Genomic DNA, 27251 nt, shown 5'->3' with positions numbered 1-27251 from the left:
GCAAAGAATCATAAGTCACTAATTTACTAAAAGTATATGACTTCAGATTTTTATAGAGATTTAAATTAAGCTACATATACTGATTTTATATGTGTCATATAAATATGTGTATATATATGCAATGTATCAAACATCACATCTTTGGACTCCTAAGTTGAGCTATTCCTAATGAATTTCAATGATCCTTAAAGCAAAGTAATTTTAGTCATGGCAGCTTTAAAAAATTCATTTTATTAACTTTTTAAACTACGCTCTTAAAATTTATTTTGAAACTTGTCTATAGAAATGTGTATCTTATGTAGATTGACAATTTTTTATAAGAAGCTTTCTAGAATGATTTATCCACTTGCCAACTTATACAATTCTTTATCCAGTTGCATTGTGCAAATTCATAACAATGCATTGATACCATAATGATGTACATAGGGCTTTTTCCGTCCAAATGAAGTGTCCACAGTGCTCAAGTTTAGAATTATTCCTGAAAGACCTTTGAAGTTTACTATGTATTTTTTAAATCATTCTTCTGCCATCTTTGTCAAGTCACTGAACAATTCTGAGAAACTGTGAGTAGTTTCTGACCTATCAAAGAGTGATGTTTATAATAATAACATACATTCTCACCAAGGAGTGAGAAATAATAGACTTCACTAGCCTTAGTGCCTCCAAGTGGATTTAGTGTTTTTTTTTTCTCCTTAAGAAAATATATGATAATTTCTTTTGTAAGGGATTTTTAAGATTTCAGGAGTTCCTGAGGGAAAGGCGATATCCAATACAGTATGTAGTGTGTTTTTGCCATCTGGGTTTTCAGATTCATTTGGTTTAATTCAAAGACTAAAGACAGAAAAATTGGACCAAATGGTGGAATAAACCCCTGTGGAAACATGCTTCTGCTGTGATTATTTCTGAGATTAATTGATTCTTTAACTTGTAACTACACCCCATGACTTCAGTTGCAGTTAATAACTGATTAACCGAATGCACATAGATTAATTGTGCCAGGACATGCTGGGAGATGAGTTAACTCTTTCGTGTCACTCAAGTACCCCATTTTAAGTGAATTAGTGAACTTTATCACAAACAGTTCTAGCTAATGTATAAGAGCTAATTTTAGGATTTTTAAGGTAAAGCAATCTATGCCACAAAGAAAAGATAGGGAGGGACTTAATACAATTCCCCATTTTCTAGCCTGAAAGAATGAGAGAACTTGGGTGAAAACCACCTTAAAAAATGACACACCTCTGATAAAAGAAATCTGAAGTGCCAGTAAATTATAAAAATATGTATCATAATTAGGCCATTGGAATGACATTTATTAGAATGAATATTTTAAACATTGACTATTTACCTAAAGCTTCCAATTGTTTTCCAATTGGGAGTTTAGAAATATACATCTAAGCTTAGAGCAAAACGTAACAATTGAGTCAAAACAAAGCATATTTTTGATCACAGGTCCTGAAGCTAGTCCCATAAATCTTTCTGTCAGAAGCAAGTCTTTCAAAAGGAGTATCACCATTAAGTACTGGTTGATGTGGAAGGGGTGGGTGTGTAGTGCTAAGTTTTGTATGTTTTTGTCTGTTTTTCACATCTTATAACACAGGGATATGACCGTTGTTCATTGTCACACTGACAGAACCCTAATAAAAGTCACCAATGACCTACTGCCAAATTTGAAGTCACTTTCCAATTCTGTTTTTTATCTTTATTCTGTATTTTAACCCTTCCATGGCCTTCAAAGAACTGTTTAATTTTATTTGGTTTACCACTGATTTGCTTTGTCTCTACCTCTCTCATCACTTTTTACTTGGTCTCTTTCAAATGTTCCCCTTCGATTTGCCTACATTTTGTAATGGCCAGGGTGCCCTCCTGTATTCTTTTCATTCTGCATACTCTAGTCATGCCATCTTCTGTCCCCTCTAAAATCACCAACTTACTGGAGTGGGAGAATGACCTGTGGAGGAGGTAATGGACTCTTGGAGAGATGGTATCTGACCAGGAGGATGTGTTGACATCCAAGATGCAGTATACATTTTAAATCAATAACCATCTTTATATGATGCTTTTATTTCTTTTTCTATATAAAACATGGGTTCAAGAAACAAGGAGTGACCCCACTTCCTATCATTACACTCAGAGACCAACTCTGGGAATCTATTCTTTTTCAGTAACTGTTTACTTCCAAACTCAGGTTAGAAGTCCTATTTCTTAGGAGGAAAAAAAAAAAAAAACTTCTATGAAATGAGGGATCATGATCAGTGAAATAAGTCAGAAAGAAAAAGAAAAATACCGGATGGTCTCACTCATAGCAGGAATTTAGAAAACCTAAATAAGAGACCAGGAAAAAGACGAATTAATACAAAGTAAAAATCAAAATCAATAAGCAACTATAAACCAGAGACACACTATGGGGGCAGGGGGAGAGGAACAGCTAGGGTCAAAATAAGGGTGGGTGCAATTGTATGGAGAATATAACCAAAATGATAATGCATACATTGTGCAAAAATGAAAAATGATGTAAGAATTATATAACATAAAATATTAAAAAAAAAACTTCTATGAAATGACACAGCAAGTGTCCCATTAATTATTAAACCATGGCTGCTGCTCATTTACTTAGATTTCCTGTACTAGGAAACAGCTGATGAGAGATGTCTCCATCCTGACAGGAATATGGCCCATATCATCATCTGAAGGTGAGACTGTTGCTACACAGCAAGGCAGTAAAGAATATGTTTGCTAGTCAGTTGATCCACTGAATTATTTCTTGACATTCTCTTGTTCAATTTGGTAATAAACAGATGAACAGACAAGTACAGTAATAATGATCTGACCACTGGACATGATGACCAAGGGTTCGAAATCCTGTGACAAAGATCTGGTAACCTTGCTGGGTAACTAGTAAATCAAAAGATGTACTATCCCAGGATGACAGCAGTCTGATGGTAATGGTGAATATTATGTTACCTTTGTTCCTTTTAAAAGTTTTCATGGGAAAGGAAACGAATCAAATTCTTGAAGTAGCTTTCCCTGATTGAGTGAATTATCATCCTTAGCAAGTGGATCTGAGTGGATATATAGTGCATCTGACAGATCCCATTCTCAAGACTGAGACACTCATTCTTCCAGCTGCTGAGCGTTTAACCTGTGGATTTTCAGCAACCAATGCCTAATGGCTCAGTTCTTCTCTAGACATTGCCCTAAGTCAAACAGAGTTACCTTTTCAAGTTGACTTTTTCATGCCCCTTAGTTAGGTGTAGCACACATACAAGAGTTGGTTGATGGGGAAGGAGTGGGTGGATGGTGTTAACCTCCTTGCTATAGGGCAGGATAGCTCTGAAGGGAAATCACAACTCCAGGATTTCTCTAGACCTAGCGACCTTTGCTTCAACTTCACTGAAGTTCAACCCTCCTGAACAATCCTGTTTTCTTCACACTCACCTGTTGCTTGAAAGGTATTTCCCAATATACTTCTTGAGCACATATCTCTTGTCTTAGAGTCTCTTTTCCAAGAAACCAGACCTAAGGCAAATAACAGACCTACAAATTTGCTATATATTCAGTAATATCACTTAAAATTTAAGTGATATATATTTATATATTAATTACCCCATACTTTATATGTCATGTTTATCTATGCACATGTGTGCCTATATACACATTCATATAGAACAAATATAAAATCTGACTTAAAATATATATTTTGGGCCTCCCTGGTGGCACAAGGGGTTAAGCACTGCACTTTGAAGCAGTCCGCAGCCTCTGTAGCACGAGTTCGATCCCCTGACAGCCAGGGAGCAACCCACATGGCAAGGCAGACCTCTCCTGACTGGCCAGCTGCTACCCTCAGTAGTGTATTTCGCTCAGTCTGCCTGTTCTGTTCCCCACTCTGTCTCTGGTGAATCCTCTCATCCCCTGTATCTCTGGCCTGTATCCCAGCTCTTATAGGCATAAATAAATCTTAAAAAAAATATTTTTTAAGCCATGTCATTATTTGATCTAAAATAATTCTTATTTTTGGCATGCTTGTTTTTGAATCTCAAAAAATTATTTAGAAATTTTGTGAAGGAGAAATTCCAAAAATGGGTGAATCCTACAGATAATCTGTCAATGCAATTTTCATTAAGCCATTGTCGTAGGATTAGAATCTCAGAATGCCAGTGACCCCAAAATTCATCGAGAACAGGGAAAGCATGTTTAAACAATTTGTCCAGTTTGTTCTGTCCTTTGCTGAGCCAATAGATACCTGCACCTAACAACAAAAGATCTAGGAATACATTAGTGAATGAATGTGGGAAAATACAATATTAACTTCTTGGAACCCAAAGAAAGTGGCCATTGTTGTGCTGTTCACCATCCAATTCTGTTTTGATCTTAAACTTTGTGTCTTCTGATTTTTGTTTTTAAAGTATAACTTGTTTCTTCTAAAACTAAGGCTCAGTCTCAAAGAATTAATATTGAAAATAAGAAAAAAATAATTACAGTTGAGTTAGTTTCTTTATTCTAATCTCACTAGGTTGAATTAAGCTAATCATTCTTTTCTGGTATTTGGTTACATGTGCACTAATTACCAAATAAATATTTTCATAGGTTTCAGACATTTCATAATAATGATGACACCAGTTGATTAAAATTAGACAACATATATCCCATGCACAGCTAATAGAATGAATTTAAACTGAAAGTTCCTGAAACTGTAGCAAAAGGCAGCAGTTGTTCTGTAAATTTACACTACTAAAATTAGAGGTCTTTGAGGTAGTTGTGAAAAGATTCTAATGTTGGAAGAAAAAAAAGCTCAGAATGTTGCAAAACTAGAAATCTAAGTAGGACTGTCAAGCAAATTACATTTGAAAAACTCTTAAAATATGCAGAAATTTTGGATTCTTTTCTTTACATTGATCCCTTAGCTTTTACTTCACTATGTTGACTTTGTATTTTAACACATTAAAAAGAATTGTTTCTAAGGAATAATGTCTTTTATATATTCAAGGTATGCTTGTACACCTCACTATTCTTATGTTTATATAAACATTGTAGCTTCTCCTCAATCTCCACATAATAGTGATTGTCATTTAGAAACGTGGTAGCCTGAACACAATGAAATATATTTTTACTTATTTATATTGAGTTTAAATGCCTTATTGATTGGTGAGATAAAGGTAAGACAAAACCAGAAATAATGGTGTCTAAATGAAATGCAATGATGATGGTAATAAGTATATTTAAAAGTATTATTGTTATTAATAATGAATAATGTTTATTAGGTTTTATGTGCCCAAGACTATGGACTGTGTTGCTTAATTCTCTACGAACCATGATAATATAATATGTCATCACTAAATGTACCTGAAAGAGAGTTTATCAGGTAGTCTTGGCTGGCACTTTTTAATCTTTGACTCCTCTGAAAATATGATTTCAGTCTCTCATGGCCTATAGAGTTTCTACTGAGAAGTAAGATGAAAGTCTTTTACCTATATGAAAAGGAAGCAGGCGCTTCCTTCCCCTTAGAACCTTCAATATTATCGCTTTGTCTTAGACTTTTGATAGTTTCACTACTTCTATTTGTCTTAGTGTAGGTCTCTTTGCATTTAGATTTTAACTTCATATACTTGTGTATTCAGTCCCTTCCCAGGTATGGGAAGTTTTCCACTATTATTTCTTTGAATAATCTCTGTCCCTTTGTCTTTCCTTTTCCCTTCTGGCATCCCCATATCATTGTGATCCCTTTTCTAATGGGGTCAGATAGTAATAACAGTGCTTCATAGTAGAATAGTGCTTCTTCATTGTTTTGTTTTGTTTTGTATCTTCTGTCTCTTCCCCCTAGATTGTGTAAGTGACTATCTACCAGTTCATTCCCACACTTTGACTCTTCTGTTTCCATAGCATTGTAAAATGTTGACTTCATTTTGGAACTCTTCACATCCTGAGTCTCTGTCATTCTCTTACTTAACACTTCAGTTTCTAACTTTAGTTCATTAATTTTATTTCTGAACTTATTAATTTGTTTTTCTGAGTTTTGTTGAATCCCTTTGATAAGCTTTTCTGAGTTTTTATATCATTTTGATTACCTTTCCTGAGTTTTCTTCTACATGTTAATTTATTTACTATAGAAATGTTTAACTCTTTATCTGACCAGAGAGATAATCTTTAATAATTCTGAGATTGGATTATGAATTTTTTTCTCTTTTTGTGACATATTCCACTGAGATCTCCAGTTATAATTTTTGTCTACTCATTTTGCGACTTTGTTTCCTTTTTTTTTAAAACTTTATTTCATATTTTTAATTCTTTCTGAAAATCCAATCTAACTTTACACATATTTGCATTGTTTATAACCTGATTTTTTTTGGGGGGGGAAACTATAACTTATGTGCCCATATATTGTGAAAAAAAATAGTCTTTTTCTTTTTTTAATATTTTATTTTATATAATTCTTACATCATTTTTCATCTTTGCACAATGTATGCATTGTGGCCCGTAGTGTGTCTCTGGTTTATAGTTGCTTGTTGATTTTGATTTTACTTTGTATTGATTAGTCTTTTTCCTGGTCTCTTATTTAGGTTTTCTAAATTCCTGCTTTGAGTGAGACCATCCGGTATTTTTCTTTTTCTTTCTGGCTTATTTCGCTGAGCATGATCCCTTCCAGCTCCATCCATGTTGCTGCAAACTGCATGAGTTTATCTTTTTTGAATGCTGAATAATATTCCATGGTGTATATGTAGCACATCTTCTTGATCCAGTCATCTATTTTTGGGCATTTGGGTTTTTTCCAAAGCTTAGGTGTTGTAAATAGTGCTGCTATAAACATAGGTGTGCAGGTGCCCTTTGGAATTAATGTTTCTGTGTCATTTGGGTAAATATGTAGGAGTGGAATTGCTGGATCATATGGAAGCTCTATGTTTAGTAGTTCAAGAAATCTCCACACAGCTCTCCATAGTGGTTGGACCAGTTTGCACTCCCACCAGCAGTGCAGGAGAGTTCCTTCTTCTCCAAAAACCAACTTAAAATGGATTAAAGAACTAGACATAAGACCTGAAAGCATAAAATACATAGAAGAAAATACAGGTGAAACACTACATGACATGCACCTCAAAGACATCTTTACAGACACATCGCTCAAAGCAGTGATAGTGAAGGCAAAGATAAACAGCTGGGACTACATCAAATTAAAGAGCTTCTGCACAGCAAAAGAGACAATAACCAAAACAAAGTGTAACCCCACCAACTGGGAGAAAATTTTTGTGCACAAAAAATTAGTCTTTTTCATGGGGAAAATCAATTCTTATAGCAGACTCAATGAAATAAAAATCAAGCCAATCTGATGATTGATTGCATTAAATCACATACCTGATAAATTCAGAATAAAGATACATAGCAGTTTATATATATATATATATATATATATATATAGAGAGAGAGAGAGAGAGAGAGAGCACTTACATTAGTTCACAGATTTAAATTCATTGTGACTGCTATGTAAACTTTGACCCATACCAAGTATAATCCTCTGTTGAGTTCTCAATTAAAAATATTTCACAAAAATTCTCCACAAAATGTTTCATTAATATATATTTTGATGGCTAATTGATCATTCAACATTTACTTGTATACTGATTTCTTCCTTGTATTTTTTAGTCTTTAAAAAATCATCTAATTATTTTCACAGTGAGCATTTGAAATGGCAGAAGCAATTATGCCAAAAATCTTCTCTCTCTGGATTCCAATGGATGTTTCACAATTACTGGAAATCCCAATGGGTCTCTTAAGAATCTTAAGGGGTTCCATATTCAGTCTTCCATATGAAGTGGTTCAATGTGTATTTCTTCCTTTTGCACAACAGGCCTTGACAGGTTTTAATGTATATTACTGCATTAATTGAGGTGCACATTAGTTGGTCAGACCGCTAGATAACTGGCCCCAATTCACTGGAAATTCAAGCTAACCTACTGACCCCATTGTTTGTCCCACCCTCACCACAGGCACACACATATAGAGCACTGATAATTATTGTGTCCAAGCACTCAAGTACAAACAGGCTTCTTAGACCTTGTCCTAGAGTGTGGAGCACTGCTTTTATTGATTTTACTGAATTGTGAGTTTAATTGATGTATATCAGTCAGAAAATATCTGCACGAAGACAGAGATTGCTATTCCATTGAATTGCTAAGATGACTTTTATTTTTTCTTTAGAAAGTGAGATACAGTAGTTGCAGAAGGCCTAAGGAGCAGGGTATTCACCACTGAAAATATGTAACTTGTCTAGATTTTCAAAAAAATATTTATTTACTTTTCCACCCTTCACCAAACAATTTTTGCTGGCTTCCTGCAGTACTTAGGCCAGTATCATTGTAATATAAATATAATTAATTTATAGTAATATGAATTTAATACTTTGATTATTTTTATCAGTTATAAGTTATTTGTAATAGATGTTTTCTAAGGAAAGTGTCAATTGGGGTGCTGGATGTTAATTTTGCTGTCACTTTAGATCTTTGCTTTGACTGAAGTCTTAGATTTGAGAATTTTGAATTCTGATCTCTCTCTTGTAACTGTTATATGTTGCTTTATCAGTGGGGTGGGTGATGGGCATGGAGGGGCCAGTTGCTTATTACTGTGTGGGGCAGGGGAGCCGGTTTCTGTTCTTGCCACCACTGATATCCCTTCTCTCTGGAGTGCTAGATCTGAGATCCAGTAATCTTTCTGCTTTCAGTAGACTTCAGCAATACTGAGAAATAAAGGGAGATGGAGTATATTCTAGTGCTTTTTTATTTGTCCTTCATGCTAGGGTCCCAGACTGTGTACAGCACCCCAGCTCCTCCACTATGGTCTTTACTTGAGTGAAGAGACTGTGCCTACACACCATCTCTGCTCTCCCTATTCTGAGTCCCTGATGTGTCAGGAGTCCTGTTATTTGTGACTTCCTCCATTGAAAGCTACTTACACATACTGTCTTTTCCCACTTTTGGCCCAATAATGTGTATCCTCAGTCCCTCCTCTAGTATACTCTGTCTCTGAGGTACTTCAATCTCACCCCTTCACCTGGTCCCATGGTATTCTCACAGTGCCGTGTATTGTTCTAATTATTTGTTGTTCCTCTTGAGTGACATAAGGAAGTTCGTATTGCCATCTTGGTAATGTCCTTTGAATGACTTAATAATACCTTCTGTTAGCACATTTAAAATTAGCAAATATGATGTGGAATATAAAACCCGATTTGAATGAAAAATTTAACCCAGTATAAATGTATAATATGATACAATGAAGATTGTAAGTTGTAAATATAACTCTTTGGTTATGTTTAATATATCAGTTATAAGTAATTTGTAAAAGCTGTTTTCTAAAGAAAGAGTCAATTGTGCTGGATGTTAATTTCTCTGTCACTTCAGTTCTTTGTTTTGACTGAAATCTTAGACTTGAGAATTTTAAATTCTCATCTCTCTCATAACTATTATATGTTGCTTTGGGAAATACACAGGATCATTTTTACAGTCTCTACAAATAGATATATTAGGAAATAATTATCACTTTAACATTTATCGTTGTAAATTTCTCCACAAATGTGTTCAGTAAACTCAATGAAAATAATGAATATAGTGATAAGTAATCAAATCAATAAAGAATATGCATCTTTGGTTAGGTTTTATATGTATAAATATCTGCTTATAACATTGCTACTTGATTTTTTTATTTATTTTTCTAGATTTGGATGATCCAGTAGTAACTGTTCATCAAAGTATAGGTGAAGCTAAAGAACAATTTTATTATGAGAGAACAGTTTTCCTCCGGTGTGTTGCTAATTCCAACCCACCTGTTCGGTACAGTTGGAGACGTGGCCAGGAGGTGTTACTACAAGGCTCTGATAAAGGAGTTGAGATTTATGAACCCTTCTTTACACAGGTAGGAATTAAGGTATAGTATTTCCATCCACCTCTGCTAGGATACCTTCTGAATTCAGGCAGCATACAATACTCTATCTGTTTGAAAAAGAGAGTTTTCCAAATATGACCTTTTAAAAGACAGTTGTGCTTGGCTGAAATACCAGAGAACTCAAGTGATGAAGGACAGTTTTTTTTAATGTGGTTGTTAAATTTAAAATGCTAACTCTTGAGAAAAATAATGTATCCTAATACATTTCTTTATCCATAAAGTTTTTCCAGATTTCACTCTATAATACATGATTACCTGACTACTTTTTACAGAAGAGTTTTTTTCTTTTTTAAAGATTGTATCTATTTGTTTTTATGTAGAAGAACTGGGGTATAGGCCAGAGGTGGGTGGGGAATGAAAGGATTCAGCAGAAACATTGGGGAGCCGAACAGGCAGCTTACTGAAATACACTGCTAGGAGAAGCAGTGGGTGAGACAGGAGAGGTCTGCTGCGCCATTTGTGGGTTAGCTCCCTGGACGAGGATCAAATTCAGCTTATCATGGTGATAGTGCTGAGACTTAACACCTAGGCCACTAGGGAGGCCAGAAGTTATTTCTTAAGGCAGAAGCTTTTGGTTTCTTCATTTAATGCTCAATAAGTTTTAAAGGAATAAAGAAATCTAGACTTATTTGACTTTGGTTTTAGGAGCTCTGTTTTTAATTTCCATTTTTCATTTTTGGTCTTTACCTAAGAATAAAGCCTTAATTATGTAAACACTAGAATATCTAATGACTCATTAAAAATGTACTTAATAAAAGTAAATTTGAAGTAATTTTACATATAATTAATGTAATATGAAATATTTTTCCCTCATGTGTTAAGAGTGGAGTGTTCATAATTCTTGATGAACATATTGAAGCTTGTAGGAATATTTGAATGCTGTTATTATAAACTTTTTTGTGATTAGAAAAGAGCCTGAGAATAATTATCAAGAAAATGTTTTAGATCAAAATAAAATATACTTGGAAAAATATTCAACGTACTTGTGACCATAAGTAAAAAAAAAAAAAATGTGTATTATATAAGCAACCAGATAAACAGGGATTTGACCTTACCATTTAAATTTTTAGATATTCATCTTCCCTTAACTTGAGAAATATACAACTTAACTTTAAATATTAAAAATATTCAACTTCAAAAGCTTAAAATTGATGCATTTGACTTCTCAATTCTCTAACTCAAGGTTATCCTGAGTTTGTAAATTTTGCAGCATCCCATTTTTTTGCCATTTAATATAGTTTTTTATGTAGTAAACAATGTATGTGTCCTGACCACTTTCAGATTAATTCAACTCCCAATGTTTAGTGTTAACTGTGGAAAAATATAGTGATGATACAAAACCATCTCCACACATTGAATATACCTATGTGTTACTATTCAAAGATATAGAACCGTTGTGACTTGTCAATATGTATATCTCTGAAAATTGCTGACAGTTTTGCTATTGAGTATACCATGGCACAGTATTGAAGTCTATTTCCACATTACCTTTGTCACTGGTCAAATGGTCTAAACTGTCACCAGGTCAGATCTTTTATTACTGGTTCCGGGTCTGGCCACCTGCTGGCACAAATACAAATAAAAGGGCCTTTGGTTCAGTGAAAGAGAAAAAAAAATACCACACAATTTATTCTAACCAACAGTGTAGAGGGAGAACTAGCAGGAAAAACATTGTGTCCAATGTTACAATTTTAAGATTATACATGTTTTGAAACAAATTAGTTCTCATCCAGTATCTTGACAGATTTGCATTATATTGGGTTTGGATACTAGTACTGTCTTTGGATGCCAAAATGAGTAGACAAAAAGGGAAGACACACTGTCATACAACATACAGACATGGACAAATTTCCTACTTTTAGCTTTGATAAAATTTTTGTAAAGACAAAATCAAAATTAAGTTTTCAAAACTAGGGAGGACAACAGCAGAGATCTGGCTGTGCACATCAGACTTATGGGGCCTGGACCTATAACTCTCACCCAAGGACTGTTACCAAAGATGGTTACTTGCCATGTGGTTTCTGATGCTTCTTTACATACCTTAGACTTTATAAAGGGAAAAAAAAATAGAGAAATTATCAAGGGAGGATTGAAATCTAATCATCATCATAGGGTTTCCAGTGTTTAGTCTGAAGTCAGTTCTAGAGTATTCTGTAATAGTAGCTAAAAGAAAGGGGGTAGATAGAGCATATTTCAACATAAAAAGACCATATATGATAAACCACAGATCATATCTTTCTTAATGGTGGAAAACTGAAAGCTTTTCCACTAAGATCTACTACAAGCCAATGTGTCTTCTTGTGATATTATTCAGTATAATATCAGAAGTACTAGCTAGAACAATTAGGCAAGAGAAAGATATAAAAAGAATTTAAAAGGCAAAGAAGTTAAACTGTCCCTCTTTGCAGATGACATGATGGTATACATGGAAAACCCCAATAACTCTGTGAAAACACTAATTGAAACAATAAATCTTAAATGTAATGAACTTCTTAGAGTCATTCTTATTTGGAGGAGGGTGATGGACAGTAGCTAGTCCCAATGCAGATGGGTTTCTGGGCATAGTTTTGCTACATTCTTCTTTAAAAGTGATTCATATTCTCACATTGTCCTGTATATTGTTACAATAGTTTCTAAACAGTTATGGTTTAAGATTAAGTTCTGTTCTCAGGGTTCTCTGCATTGATTGGGAGCAAAGGTAGGTGGATTTAAGGAGCTAGTGACTCACAACTGATTTTGGGATCATCTAATAGAGTCGATTGACATTTCCCCAGGTACCCAACAGTCAACCAGAGTCAACCTTCTATACTAGCAGTGTCAAAATATATTGTGGCATATACATAGTAATGGACTGGCCTAAAGTAAATTTCTCTGCTTCATGGACAAGGTCACAGGTGTCAACTGTAGCATGCAAACATGGAGACTGTCCCTTAGTGGTATGGTCCAGTTGTTTGAACACCTATGCAGTGGGCTATATTTCTGATCCTAATGACTGGATTAACACTGCCAGTCTAACTCCCTGTCTCTCATGCACATAGATTTGGGATGTCTTCTTGGATCTGGTAGTACTAAGGCTGGTGTTGAGATGTCTTCCCTTTATTTTATCAAAGGTTTATTGATATTTTGGTATCAAACAAAGGTATTTTGATATTTTGCTATTAGTCCAAAGTTGGGAATCCAAATTCTACTAATTCCCCATAATTGCCTTTGATTGCTGGGGAGTTAAAAAGCTAAACTTGTCTTATTTTGATCATGAGACTTCATTTGCCTTTCCTCATCTCAAATCCTGAGTATGCCACCTTTTTTGTATTTCTAAACCTTGTGAGATGACACCCAATAGCTACATTCTTTGAAGCGGTTTAAAACCGATGTTGTGTTTTCCAGATAAGATTAGAATCAGGATTTACAATTAGTAAATCACCTACATATTGCAGATGTGTTCCCTTTTTCATTTGGATCTTTCTGAGATCCCTTGCCAGTATTTGCCAGAAAATATATATGGAGAATTCTTAAGCCTTTGCAGAGGTATATTGCAAAGTGCTTTCGGAGTCAGGGTCCTGCTGTTCAGAAGCAAAAAAGTTACTGATCATGGGCATCTACTGGGATGTAGAAAAATGCATTCTTTCAAGACCTGTATTAAATTTTTCTTTTTCTCTGATGTAACTAATATAAAGTATGGGCAACTCTTCTAAAGATACAGAAATTATTAGGCAAGGCTCTTAATGATAGGTGATAAATCTGCTTATTCTTTTTAATTGAAGTAACAATGTATTACAAGTTTATATGTCTCAGGTTTACATCTTCATATAATATATATACCACATTATATTAATCATTAAAAATATGAATCATTCTTCACCAGTTGGCCCCTTTTGCCCAGATTTCCCATTCCTCTCCCAATGACATATTTTCCATAATTTTTAATGACCAAGATAATGATATCCCACATACCCTTCCTATAATAATTCTATGAATTTGAATAGAATATTTCACCATCTTGTTGAAGAACAAAATCTTGGTATTGCCTTTTTGTAGGTAATGTTTCTGGAATCAAATTGGTCTATGTTTTGGAGGCTGATATATATTCATAAACATATAATTTAATATGTCTAAGAGAAATAATGATGCTTTTTATATTTCTATTTAATATTGAAGATGTAGGCTAGCATATAGCTATATATATATTATAAATTCATAATGTCTATTTATAAGTTAGATTAATTATTATAACAACAAAAATGAATTTGACCTGCAAGGTCTTACTTACTGATATCTGCAAATATTTAAAAAAAGTTTCAATGTTTTTATATGTAAAATGGAAATACTGTTTGAGGCTTGGGTTATTATTTCACTAGACAATGTCAATATTGGTAAGGATCTACAAACTAATGTGTAGAATTTCTTCCTCTTTATTTTTAAAATTAGTTTTAAATTTTTAAACTTAGGTGCTACAAAATATTTTGTGAATGTTAAAAAACATACTTAAATTTTACAAACTCAACATTCTTTTGCTATTTTGTAGAACTTTTATAAAGATGTTTATGACATCATCTTGTGTATTGTAATTACACCATCTAATTACAAGACTGAACATATTTACATCAATTACGTAATTAGTTATAATTAGGCTAATTAGACTAATTAGACAATTAGACAATAATCAACTGAAAATTCCTTTTTACAAATCATGAAAATTCACATGCAAAAAGCTTTCAGCATCACAGAAAATTAAATTTATATGAGCAACTAAATAAAATTAATGTATGTGATAAAATGTAAGTGGTGAAGCCTAAATCTTTATACATATACATTCAAATGCATACCATATATACTCACACACATGAGAGACACACATATGTTGATATTCTTTTGTAGTATATCATGTCACACTTTTAAAACAATGTTCTGGTTTTTAAAACTGTTTATTAAGATGAAAGGTCAGCCTCAATGCCCAAATCATCTCCTGAATGTAGTGAATTAGTTATGTAAGATTCAAATTCTTCCATAACTCTCTGCCTTGTTATTTTCCAATTTTAGTATATGTGCTGCCGAAGCGAGCACTCTGCCTTGTTATTTTCTAAATTTCAATAGAGTGTTTACCTTTTTGGTGTTTGACATAGAGTAATCTTGTGTATTAACCTTTATTCCTGTCCTGTAAGTCCATATTAGATAACTAAGCTTCCTAACTCACCCTAAATAAGTTTCCAATTCCATGACCATTGAACACTTGGGAAATGGTGAATCTTGAGTTTACAGTGAAATTAGTCTTTCTCTTGTATCTCTCCTTTTCCATTTTGCTGTTTTTTTCTGCATGGGAATTAACTAGGTCATACTTTTTGGTCTTCAAAGTGTGGGAATCATCTCAAAATGTATATGAATTCTCTTTTCAAGTGTTAAAAGCTCAATTTTACTACTCAATTTATATTCTCTACTTTTTGGATAACATTCCTGACTATAAAAACTTTGGTAAACAAAACATTATTTACATACATCCCTTATTAAAGTGATTTCAAGCTTCATTCCTGTTGATTCAGATGTACTTGATTGTTTCATGTTTCCTGAGGGCTTACTTCCCATTTATACTTTCTTGATCATAACTTGTTCACTTCTTCTGTGGTGACCCATAGCTCAGTTTCATAAATATATCTCTCAGCCTACTTGAAATTTTTTTTTATTATTTTATATTATATTTTATTAAACATCTTAAAAGCTAACATGAAAAAAAATTGTAACAACATAAAATTATGGATGATAGATTTGCTGTGGTGATCATTTTGCAGTATATACAAGTATCAAATCATTGTGTTGTATACCTGAAACTAATATAATTTTATATGTAAATTATACCTCAATTTAAAAAAATTGCCTGTGGAGACAGAAACAAGTACTTCAGAATAAAATAACTCTATTTGATAAAAGAGACTTTATCGTGAAATATACATCCATACATCACTGTTCAGATTTTGCATATATTTGGATATCCTTTATATACATTTGGGAGTCATTATCACTGTATGATTGATTTCAGAAGATTGACTATATGTATATTAACATCTGTTCAGCTCAGGTCAGGAGCCACACAGATAGTAAATTTTGGAGAAATAAATATGTATAAATCAGAGCCCAGAGTGGTAAAAGACAGATATTTATAATATATTTTGATGAAAACATTTTCATTTAAAAAGTGACTATTCTATGCTAGGCACTTGGGACATAATGCTTCAGTGTTCAACAGGCAACCCATGCCCCTGGGTAGTTATTGGCAAAGGAGAGAATCTGGCAGGAAATAAATTGTCAAAATAATTAGAAAAATGAGACTGCATAATGAACAGATATGAGCAGATCTCACAAAAAGGGATTCCTCTTCTGCAGAAAGTGAGGAAGGGCTTACCTGTGCAAGTGAGGAGTATAGCATGTAAGAAATGAGGTGAAATTGCTTGGGCAGAGAGAGATGAGGAACTACACTTGAACAAAATATCTGTAGTAGGAGGAGGCTAGATGCATGCAAAGTAACAAGAGGAGACAAGTGAGGCAAGGAGAATGCAGATCTGATAGGGTTGACAATCATGTTAACAGCTGTTGTTTTTATTTTTAAGAACAATAGCAAGTCATACATGTGATTTCAGCAGATACAAGGTATGGTCAGATCTGTGTATTTTAAGTCCTGGTTATAAATTAGATTATGCTGTTTGCACTCTTAAACTGTGCTACACACAATCAGGATTTCTCTAACTGAAGATTTTAAGACATTATATTAAATAATAAATTTTAAATAAATTTTAAATGTTTAAAGCTCAGTAAAATGAGCTGAGATTGAGATACTGAAAATACGAATAAGAAGTAATAATTGAGGGCCTCCCCTGGTGGCACAGCAGTTGAGCGTTGGGCTGCAAAACTGCCCACAGCCTCTGCAGTGCCGGTTTTATCCCTGGCCACCAGCGAGGGTCCCACATGGCGCGCAGACCTCTCCTGCTGCCCGCTGCTCACCTCAGCAGTGTATTTTGTCTTTTTGCCTTTTCTGATCTCCACTCTGGCTCTGGTGAATTCTCTCACCTTCCAGTGTTTCTGACTGTACCCAGTGCTTATATAAATAAATAAATCTTTAAAAAAAAAAGTGATAATTTAAGGGCCTCCCTGGTGGTGCAAAGGGTTAAGATGCAGCCTGTGAAGCTAACCACAGCCAATGCAGCATGAGCTCGATCACTGGCCAGGCAGCTACCCACATGGCACAGCAGACCTCTCCTGCCTCACCTCCTGCTCCCCTCAACTGTGTATTTCAGTCAATCTGCCTGTTCTGTTCCCCACTCTGTCTCTGGTGAATCCTCTCACTGCCTGTACCTCTGGCCTGTACCCCAGTTCTTGTATGCATAAATAAATAAATCTTTAAAAAAAAAGTAATAATTGAAACTCCAAGATTTTTGTTATTAAAGAAGGAAGAGTAGATTCACAGGAAAAGACTAAAATAGTCTTGTTGAATTATAGGTGTTTCTTAGACAGGAGAATAGACATAGTGAGGTAAAAATTAGGTATATGCATCTGAAACTTAAGGGACAATTCTGGATAAGAATACAGACTTGAGAGGGCCAGAGGAACAGGACTTGTATTAGAAATTCATCACAAAGTATAAGATCACCTAGGAGAATTTTATAAAATGAGATTAATTGTTGAAGAAATAGAATTCCAGGGAATTCCAACACTTAAGTATGGAGTAGAGGAAGAAAAGAAAAGTGATGTATATATCTAAGAAGTTACAGACATAGAAGTAACGAACTAAGTATCATCTCGTTCAAAAATTATCACTCAGTTGGTTCAATAATAACATTTTCTTCCAACTGTGCCTTCCATCTAAGCTTATTTTTCTAGGAATTAAAACAAATAAGAACTATGTAATACATTGAGTATATGTTTCTAATATAAGATATGGAAACACACATTTCCTCTGTATTTGTGTGGGGTGTATTTGCATGTTTGTAGGAAAAAAAAAAAGCTATGTCCTTCTGAAAGAAAAGTTAGAAGATAGACTGTTGTTCAGGAAATGTGAGAAGTGTGACTGATTAAAGGCTAAATTTTGACAGTGAAAGAAAGGAATTATAGCCATCAATGCCAATTCACACTGAGGGAGAAATTCACTGGAAACATTTGGAAAACTGTATGCCTGCTAAGCATGGGCAAGCTCTTTAATTGAAATGAGCAGGCAGTCTCTTTATGTATTAAGTCAAAATATTCCAACACTCTGAGTAGTGTATGAATAGTGTAGAGTGGTATAACTTAAGAAAAATAAAGGAAAAACATGGTTCATACAGACATTATCTGGAAAATATTAACATTTTTAAAATTGTTGTAACAAATATAGTCTTATTAGGTACTGTTTTATAATCTTTATAATTAAGTTAATTATAAGAGGTATGATTTTAAAAGATACACTGATTACTTTAGACTATTAAGAAATCCCAGGGCACCTACCTAACTGGAATTGGACAGGAGCTTTTATTCTTATTGTTTGCCTTTTTTACTCTGGACAGTTTCAATTTTTACACAGTCTTTTCTGGCTCATCAAGAGTTTATGAAATATTTCTGGCCACTTGCCTAATTTGAGTCAATCTACAATTTTGCAGAATTACTTGGGAGACCTAGACCTTGAACTCCTAAATATAAATAACGAGAGCAATGATAATATTGGAATATTCATGAATACATTTTAATGGAGCTTTAGATGTATCACCCATCATTGTTGCATATACAAAAATACTTATATATATAAATTTAATTATCTATCTTGGATTGACTTCATTAACTTTGTTCTACCAACAGTGTTTCTATTTATTGGCTCTTCTTTGGAATCCTTTTCTCTGATAACATTTCATGTTGAAGTCTGCATAGATTTCAGTGTTTGTTGAATAAACTCCATTATTAAGTACACTGTTCTGATCTGTGCATAATTTGCATAACTATCAACAGAAATAGATTTCCCCTCCTTAGGAAGCTAATTTGCAAAGAAAATGTTATGAATTTTCATTGTAGTCTATAAGATGTTATCTCCAGGCATATTAGGTTATTATTTTTAAATGCAATGAGTGTTTTTTTTTAATTTAGGACATTTTCTTTAAAAAAAAATAGGTAATCTACCATTCTGATAATAATATAACTTAATATAATGCTTGTCATTTATTAATTTGCTGTGTTTACTCATGCTTTTTCTAATTACCTCTTTTACATTTTCAGGGTGAAACAAAAATCTTAAAACTAAAGAATCTTCGACCTCAGGACTATGCTAATTATAGCTGCATTGCTTCAGTGAGGAATGTATGTAATATTCCAGATAAGATGGTATCATTTAGACTTTCCAATAAAACAGGTATGGAACAATCTCTGAATATTTTATGTCTATTACTGATAACTAATGTTTAAAAAGTCTCTTTAACTTTCTCATAGACCAAGTATATGTAGGAGCAAAGATCTTTTTGTTTAAAGATTTATTTATGCATATGGAACTGGGGGATAGGCTAGAGGTACAAGGAGTGAGAGGATTCACTAGAGACAGAGTAGGGAGCAAAAAAAAGGTGGATTTACTGAAATACACTGCTGAGGGGAACAGAGGGCGAGATAGGAGAGGTCTGCTGTGCTATGTAGGTTAGCTCACTGGCCAGCAACTGAACTCATGCCACAGTGGCTGGTGATAATTTGATAGCACTGAGACTTTAACCGCTGTGCCATCAGGGAGGCCTAAAGCATCTTTATTTTTCCCCAAAAAATTTTCTGATATCTGAAAAGCTTTCAGTAAATGGACACAGTAACATGTTCCAGAGTTATGTTTGTTAATATAGCATACCAAATTATTTTTCTTTAAATATTCTATTCATTAGTGTCACGAGCAAGTCTATATATCCTATTCAAAGAAATTTCTCATAAATATTAATTCTTCATGTAAAGACTTACTCTCTTAATTGCTAAAAGTGTTTTGTGATTCAAAAGCGCAAAAAAAGAACTTTTATTTTTCTTTCTACAAAGTTCATAAAACTAATTGGTAATTTGAGGTAGGTGTTTGTAGGAAAACATTTTTGGTAAAACAGCAACTCATCTTATCCTATATAGTAAAATAGACCTCAGAGTAACTGCAAACATATTAAAATTGCTAAATGAAATAATAGAACACATGAATTAACTATTTTTCTTTGATTATATATGGAATCACCTTAATGAAATTAGAGTTTGAATTGGTTTGGAGAAGCTTTCAGTGACAATAAAAATGAATTTTTACTTTTAAATAAATACATTAAAATATTTTAATACTATTTTTGGCATTAATGAAAACCTTGCAAAGTATGAACTATATCTGTATGTGGATACTGATTCAGTATGTGTCTGTATGTGGATACTGGTTCAGTCAGTTAATTAGCTCCTGGGTCTTGTTGAGCAAGTCACTTGCACCCTTCTTTGCCTCAGTTTACTCATATTCTCATAAAGTTGGAGTGAAGACAATGTGCTGAGATGTGTGTTACGGGATGGCAGGGGCAAGCATGCACACAAGTCCATCTAGCTCATCTGGTGAGAAGTATAAACCTAGAATTTCATAGGAAGAAGAAAGAATGTGTGCTCATATATTGACTCATCAGTTGTTAAAAGTTTGAAAGACTCATTCTTCTATTTATTCATTCTTTTACTTATAAACATACTGGGCTTCTATTAAGGGTCAGCAATTATAGATATCTTTAGAGGAGAGTTTTGTTTTGTTTTGTTTTTAACACAGAAGTACTGGTGTGTAGCCAGAGGTTCAGGGATTGAGAGGATCCACCAGAGACAGAGTGGGGGAGCAGAACAGGCAGATGGACTGAAATACACTGCAAACGGGAGCAGCAAGTGAGACTGGAGCGGTCTGCTGTGCCATGTGTGGTTTAACTTCCTGGCTGGGGATCAAACTCAGGCTCTAGAAATTAAAGTTCTGAGACTTAACTGCTAAGCCACCAGGGGGACCCTGAGGAGAGTTTTAAAAAATGTGGGTGAAAAAGTAAATTTTACCAAGAAATGAAGAAGTCTAAGAAAGACTTGGCAGAATCTATATTGCAGAAAAAAATAGAAATACCAAATCTTAGTTAACCTAAGACCTAAAACTTAATAAGAAATAGGATATTGAGACATAAAAATCAGCTTAACTTATAAGAACTGGGTGTGTTTGTTATTCTTGAAATATTTTGTGAATTGTAAGTAATTTTGTTTTTCTTTAATGTACTTGAAAAATGCACATGATTGAGAGAAAAATTCAAAAAAAATGGAAGTAAGGTAATGGGATGGATAAAGGCATTGCAGTGAAACCAGGAAGAACAAAATTGTGGTTATGGTATTATTTATATTACAACCTTGCCCTTGAGCAGTGCTTCATTAATTTGGAAAGTATTTCATACTCATTATCTCAGTTTATCTTTGTGACTACTGGGATTCAAGGAGATAGATTTTTTTTTTTTAAATCATGTCTTTTCCTATGATCTGACACATAACAAACTGGCCTGTAGCAAAGTATTCTCATTGGATTGATTTAGATTGACTGAATCAACATAAAATTATTTAAAGACTAAGAGATACAATAAAATTATATTTAATATTTTATGTTTCAGAAATGCATGGTTTTATTATTTCCCAGGGCCTCATAGTTAATGAAGGGTGGGGGCAAGGGTGATTCTAATGTGTCAAAAGTTATTTCATAGAGGATATTCACTAGCTATTCAAAATTTCAGTGAGCTTGAGAAAATGGACTCAAATCTCAGCCAAAGTGTTTTATAAAGAATAAGGTCTTCTTATCCTTTTATTAAAACTTTATTTTATTTTTTAAAGATTTATTTATTCATGCATACAAGAACTTGGGTGTAAGCCAGAAGTGCAGGGGTGACAACAGGGGTGGGGAACAGAATAGCAGACTGACTGAAATACACTGCTGAGGGAAGCAGTGGGCGAGTCAGGAGAGGTCTGCAGTGCCGTGTGGGTTGCTCCCTGGCTGGGGATCGAACTTGTACTGCAGTAGCTGCGGACAGCTTCATAGGTTGCATCTTTACCCCTTGCACCACCACGGAGTCCAGGACTTATCTTAAAACTAAAAGTTGAAGATTACCACATGATGCTATTCCCAATTCCTGATGTCATTTAAAATACCTCTAAATTACATATAGTGTTGTAAGTCAACCATACCTCCAAAAAAAAACTAAGAAATTAATGTATGTCCATTTGTAAACAAATAAAAATCTGATTTTTATCACCTAATGTAAATAAACAAATAATGAAAGCATCTAGGTGACTTTATTTCTAAGAAGATTTTTAATAGTTGCCAAATCAAAAAATAGAGATTTGACAGCCTGTCTTATGGAGAGCACAGGAAAGCACTTTCAGTTTTCCATTCTGTTTTGATGTTACAAGCTAAGGTATTATACAATAAGACTGAGTAAACAAAATTACCTATTTTATAAATTATCTCACAAAATGTTTAGATTGGTATTTACTGCCAAATGTGCATTAGAATTATAATAAATAGTTGGATTTAGAAATATTAGCTAGTCCTTGCTTGACTCTTCAATAACTGTAATCAGGCCTGTGATGGGCCTTATGCTTTACATATTCAAACCAGATTTGGTTCAGCACTCTCCCATCTGGTTGTGCATCAAGTTGTAAGAGTTTGTGCATTTCAAATAGGTGAAATCATTTCAGTAGCTCTCAAATTATACCAGGAGTACATTAAACTGTCAGTATCTTCATGCAAACAGATCTATAAACTGCAAATAGGTGTATAGACTAGTTCATTGCTTCTCTAACATTGGAAGATTATGGGTCAGCAATAACATAATCAATGTGAGAGTCTGGTGCTTTTTCACAGTTTGAGTCTTGTGAGTTTCCCAATCTCATAAAGTTCCCATAGTTTTTTAATTCTTGGTTTGCAAAATGTCAAGGAAATGTGTGACTTATTGAGATGGAGACTATTATAGATACTGTAATATGTTTGATTAATTGCCTCTGTAAAACAATGTTTATAAAAGTAAAACTTGGAAGATAATTTTTGTAATGGAGATCAAATAATTGATTAGTAAGTGCATTTTGGATGCAAAGTCATTTTAATTCTCTATAATCAAATACACTATTAAATTGCTGTTCATCTTTTGACTTGATTTGCATCATATCTAAAATAAAATGCAAACCATGTCTTCTGTGGATAAGGATTTCTAAACGTTTTTGCAGCAGAACAATTGCACCATAGGTTACTGCTTCCAGGGCCCCATCCCATACCTGCTGAATTTAACTTCTGGCAAATGACCTGATGATGGATATGCTTTAGGTAAGCAAAAGTAATTGCTTTGGAAAACAAAAGTTTTGGCAATTAGTCTGTTTTCCTAGGTCCAATTCAGTTTTGCGAATAGGAACTTTTATTAATAAAAATCATTTTTCCAAAAATACTTAAAAAACAATATCTAGGTATCATTTTAAAAGTCACTGTCATCTCTTTACCAACAATGACTTTCCCTAAATTTTCTACTATTAATTGACTTTCCAGTACAGCTCTTTGACCTATATCTTCCATGGAATGTCCTATTATTTGTCAGCCCCCGTTGTTTTCTTGGCATGCTATGAAAAATCTCTTGTCACTGAAGTTTCATTGTTTTTCATATCTAATACTGTCTTAGACCTTATGGGAAATCATAGAATTTATTAAACATCAAGTTTTGTTTTTTTTTTTGACATGCTCCCTAATTGACATAGTGTACCAGTGTCCAAAAGTTGCAGTGGATATTTTCTATTACTACTTGAAAGAAAAAGCTTTTGATTGGCAAATTCTTAATGTAGCTATATTTTCATAGATTAGTAAATTAAACTTATTGAGATTTGTTTATTTCCATAATTATAACTTTTAATTGAACTTTTGAAATATTTCTCAGATTATGTGTATTTCTAACATGAGGGCATATAAATAATTATAAAACAAATATAATTTTAAAAATATATTTCATGTACTTATATGTTGATGTCTCACAATTTCAAAGACAAATAAGAATTAAGCAAGTTATTTCAGATGAAAACCATCTTTTGTACCTCCTTGAGAGATTGTGATGAATAATTAAAAAATAAGCCAGGTGGGCTTAATTTTGCTTAGTTGTATTGGTCCTTTGATATAGTTTGTCTTAACTGAATATTTAATATATATCATCTAATTAAAATGTTTCCCTTAAATGTGCACTAACACATTTAAGGAAACAAAGTTACTACAATGTATTTCTGACTACATAAGTAGGGAAAACTACACCACCTCTTTCTTTTTCTCCCCCCTCCCTTTTTTCTCTTTTTTTCTTATTTTCTTCTTTTATTTCCTCCAGTCTGTTTCAGTAAATTACCCTGGGAAAAGCTTGAAAGGTTAGGAAACATCTTTGTTTCTTATGTTAGCTAACTATTGACTTTTCTTATTATTTTATATAACCCACAGGGAAGTTGTAATATAAATGACCGGCACTTCTATGAACCTCAGCGTAAAACTTCATGTACATAGTGATCTATTCATGGTAGTTCTCTCCTGTGGTTAGAAGCATTTAACTAATTTACCTAAGTGTAATGAGAAATAAAATGCTATTTTAATTATAGAAAATTTAAGGAGCGGCTGTGAACATGATCCCAAAATACATAAACTTTCTTTTGTAAAATGGCATGTACATTGTCATATATAGTCAGTTCAAATGCAAAAGGAAGTGGCAATAGACATTTTGCTGTCATCTGCACCTGTTACTAACCTCATACATTTTTCTTGACCACATGAATATTGGAGCTTATTTCCTTTAGGTGACCTCCACCACATCCAAGTAATCAGTAGCACCATTTTTTAAGCAACAATCATAGCTTTAAAGAAAGACTGAAAGCTTGTGAAAAATACATAGTACAAATACAATAATACCTGTATTTGTCCACTTTGATTGCCACATCATACAGAATGCCACATGATGTAACTTAAAAAACAGAAATTACTAAAAGTCTGGAAGCTAGAAATCCAAAATTAAGGTGCTATCAGGATTGGTTTTGGGAAAGGATTCACTTAACTGACATATCTACACCCACCTTCTCAGTGTGACCTCTCAGTAGTGATAGTATATGAATAATTATCCCAATTAAATAGGTGGATTATTTTCAGTTTTCAAATCAACCCCTAATATATGCTCTCATTAATTTGTGAAATGTTCACGTCTACCTGTTTTTAACTGAAGTATGTGTTAAAAATGGATTTCAATAAATTATATGAAAATACAGAAATATTTCTGTGTGGTTTGCAGAGGGAGAGTGAGCAAACTCTGGTGTCCTTTGACTTCCTGCAAGTACATCGGTTGTATAAGATTAAATTTCTACCCTGTAGTCCAAGCTTTGACTTCATTTACCCCACTTACCTCCCTTAAGGCCCTATCTCCCCCTGCAGTTACTTAGGAGTTTATATCTTCAATATATGAAGGGGACAGAGGGAGCACAGGGTGGTCCACAGCACTTCAAATGGTGAAAAGTGACCTGGATTTAGGATCCCTTTTCTTTTAAAATTTACAATATATGCTAAATGAAAGCAAGAAACTACATTGCAAACCAATGTTACCTCTTTAAAAAATGTAAAGTACGTTCTTCAGGCAAATATCAGCTTAAAGAGGGAACCCTACTGTATTTATGACCCTATAGTCTAAGCTTTGTTTATAAGAAGGAAGCAACTATAAAAGAAAAGATTAAGATGAAAAGTTAAGGGCATAAATCACTTTTGGAATATTGTCACACATTTTTTAAATGATTTTTAAGTATTTATTTATTTATTTATTTATTTATTTATTCATTCATTCATTCATTCATTCATTCATTCATTTATTTATTTATAAAAGCACTGGGTACAGTCAGAAGCACGGGAGGGTGAGAGAATTCACCAGAGCCAGAGCAGGGAGCAGAGCAGGCAGACTGAAGTACACTGCTGAGGGGAGCAGCGGGCGGCAGGAGAGGTCTGCGCTCCATGTGGGACCCTCCTCCGGTTGCCGGGGAGCAGCCGGGGATCCAACCGGCGCTGCAGAGGCTGCGGGCAGCTTCGCAACCCGGAGCTCAACCGCTGCGCCACCGGGGAGGCCCCTATTGTCACACATTTTTGAAAGCATGGTCAATATATTAAAATATGAACACAAATCAGTGAACTTGTACATTTTTTTTCTCTCATTTTCTTTTTTTTATGGTGGAGAAATTAGTCTTTCAAACACAAAAATAACTGTTTTGGATCATAGGTAGTTCAGATTTTCTAAATGTTATTTACTACAAAAGATGCCAGCAGAACACAACTGTTATCAGAATGTTTTTGACAGACTATCATTAGGGTGTGAGATGTTTCCCATAAAAAACACTTTTGTGTGATTTTTAAAATAAAAAAATCAAAGTTCAAAATTTGCTTGTCCAAACACATTATTTGGTTTTGTAGGCTATTATAAACACTATGAAATGGAAAACTTAAAAAGTAGTAGTTGTAATTGGGTTGTTAATATAGATAATAGAAAGCAAGTATAAAATTGGTATCATCAGCTACCTTGCTTGGTAAGGTAATGGTCAGAATCTTAGACTTTGCTGGGTTACCATGCATCTCTTCAGCCATTGATAAATGATCTTGAAATAAATCCATAATCACTTTTTGGGGGACTTTTTATCAGTGGGTAAATTAAATCATTTCTCCTAGAAACTCCCAGGAGCCACTTCCAGGAGCAGCTTGAGCCCCGTCCCAGCTGGCAGGCGCTTCCAGGGAGCAGATCCTTCCCTGCCGGAGGCTCGCAGGGTGCAGGGTCCCGAGGCGCAAATCTGCCCTGACCCCGGGATCTGAGGGCGCCCGACGGGCCTGGCGCGGCCCCAATGGGCTCAATGCTCACTGTTGTAGCTTCAAAAATGTGAAACTATAGGTTATAAGTATGCAGTGAATCTAGGGATGGAAACAATGGTCATTATAAGTTTTGAGATTTGGTCTTCATGAGGATGTTTCCAGAGCAACAAGGTAACCCAGATTTTCTAAATTGTATTACCATAGTAACAGTATGTTTGCATGTTATTGGAATTTTCCTACACCTGTGCATTTTTCTCTTATGCTAGCAATGATTTTTTCAAGTTCATTATGTCCAAAATTATGCTTGGACTTTGCGTTCTTATTTAAAATGTGTCCCATAAACTAGTAACTCTCCCAGAAGACATAATAGCCCATACACATTTTAAAGCTAAACACAGAAGAAAATAAAACATTGTTACTCAAAATGAAAGGCTAAACTATCATATTTATTGAAAAGAATATAAATTCTTGAAATGCTCTCTCAGAACACAAA

The 27251-nt window shown here is 34.0% G+C and overlaps 1 protein-coding gene across 2 annotated transcripts in view; it reads left to right on the top strand.

Moving 5' to 3' along the window:
* Positions 1-27251, top strand: part of MDGA2 (MAM domain containing glycosylphosphatidylinositol anchor 2) — a gene marked incomplete at both ends in the record, with an annotated part of 688627 nt that overhangs the window by 447998 nt on the left and 213378 nt on the right. For both annotated transcript variants that reach the window (XM_084239552.1, XM_084239553.1), the window contains 2 exons: positions 9695-9891; positions 19144-19276. In XM_084239552.1, coding sequence (XP_084095678.1) covers positions 9695-9891; positions 19144-19276 — 330 coding nt within the window. The remainder of the gene's footprint in view (positions 1-9694; positions 9892-19143; positions 19277-27251) is intronic.

The sequence above is a fragment of the Talpa europaea genome, assembly GCF_964194135.1.
Source record: "Talpa europaea genome assembly, chromosome: 8".
NCBI classification, from domain to species: Eukaryota; Metazoa; Chordata; class Mammalia; order Eulipotyphla; family Talpidae; genus Talpa; species Talpa europaea.
This window is presented reverse-complemented; position numbering and strand designations above follow the sequence as displayed.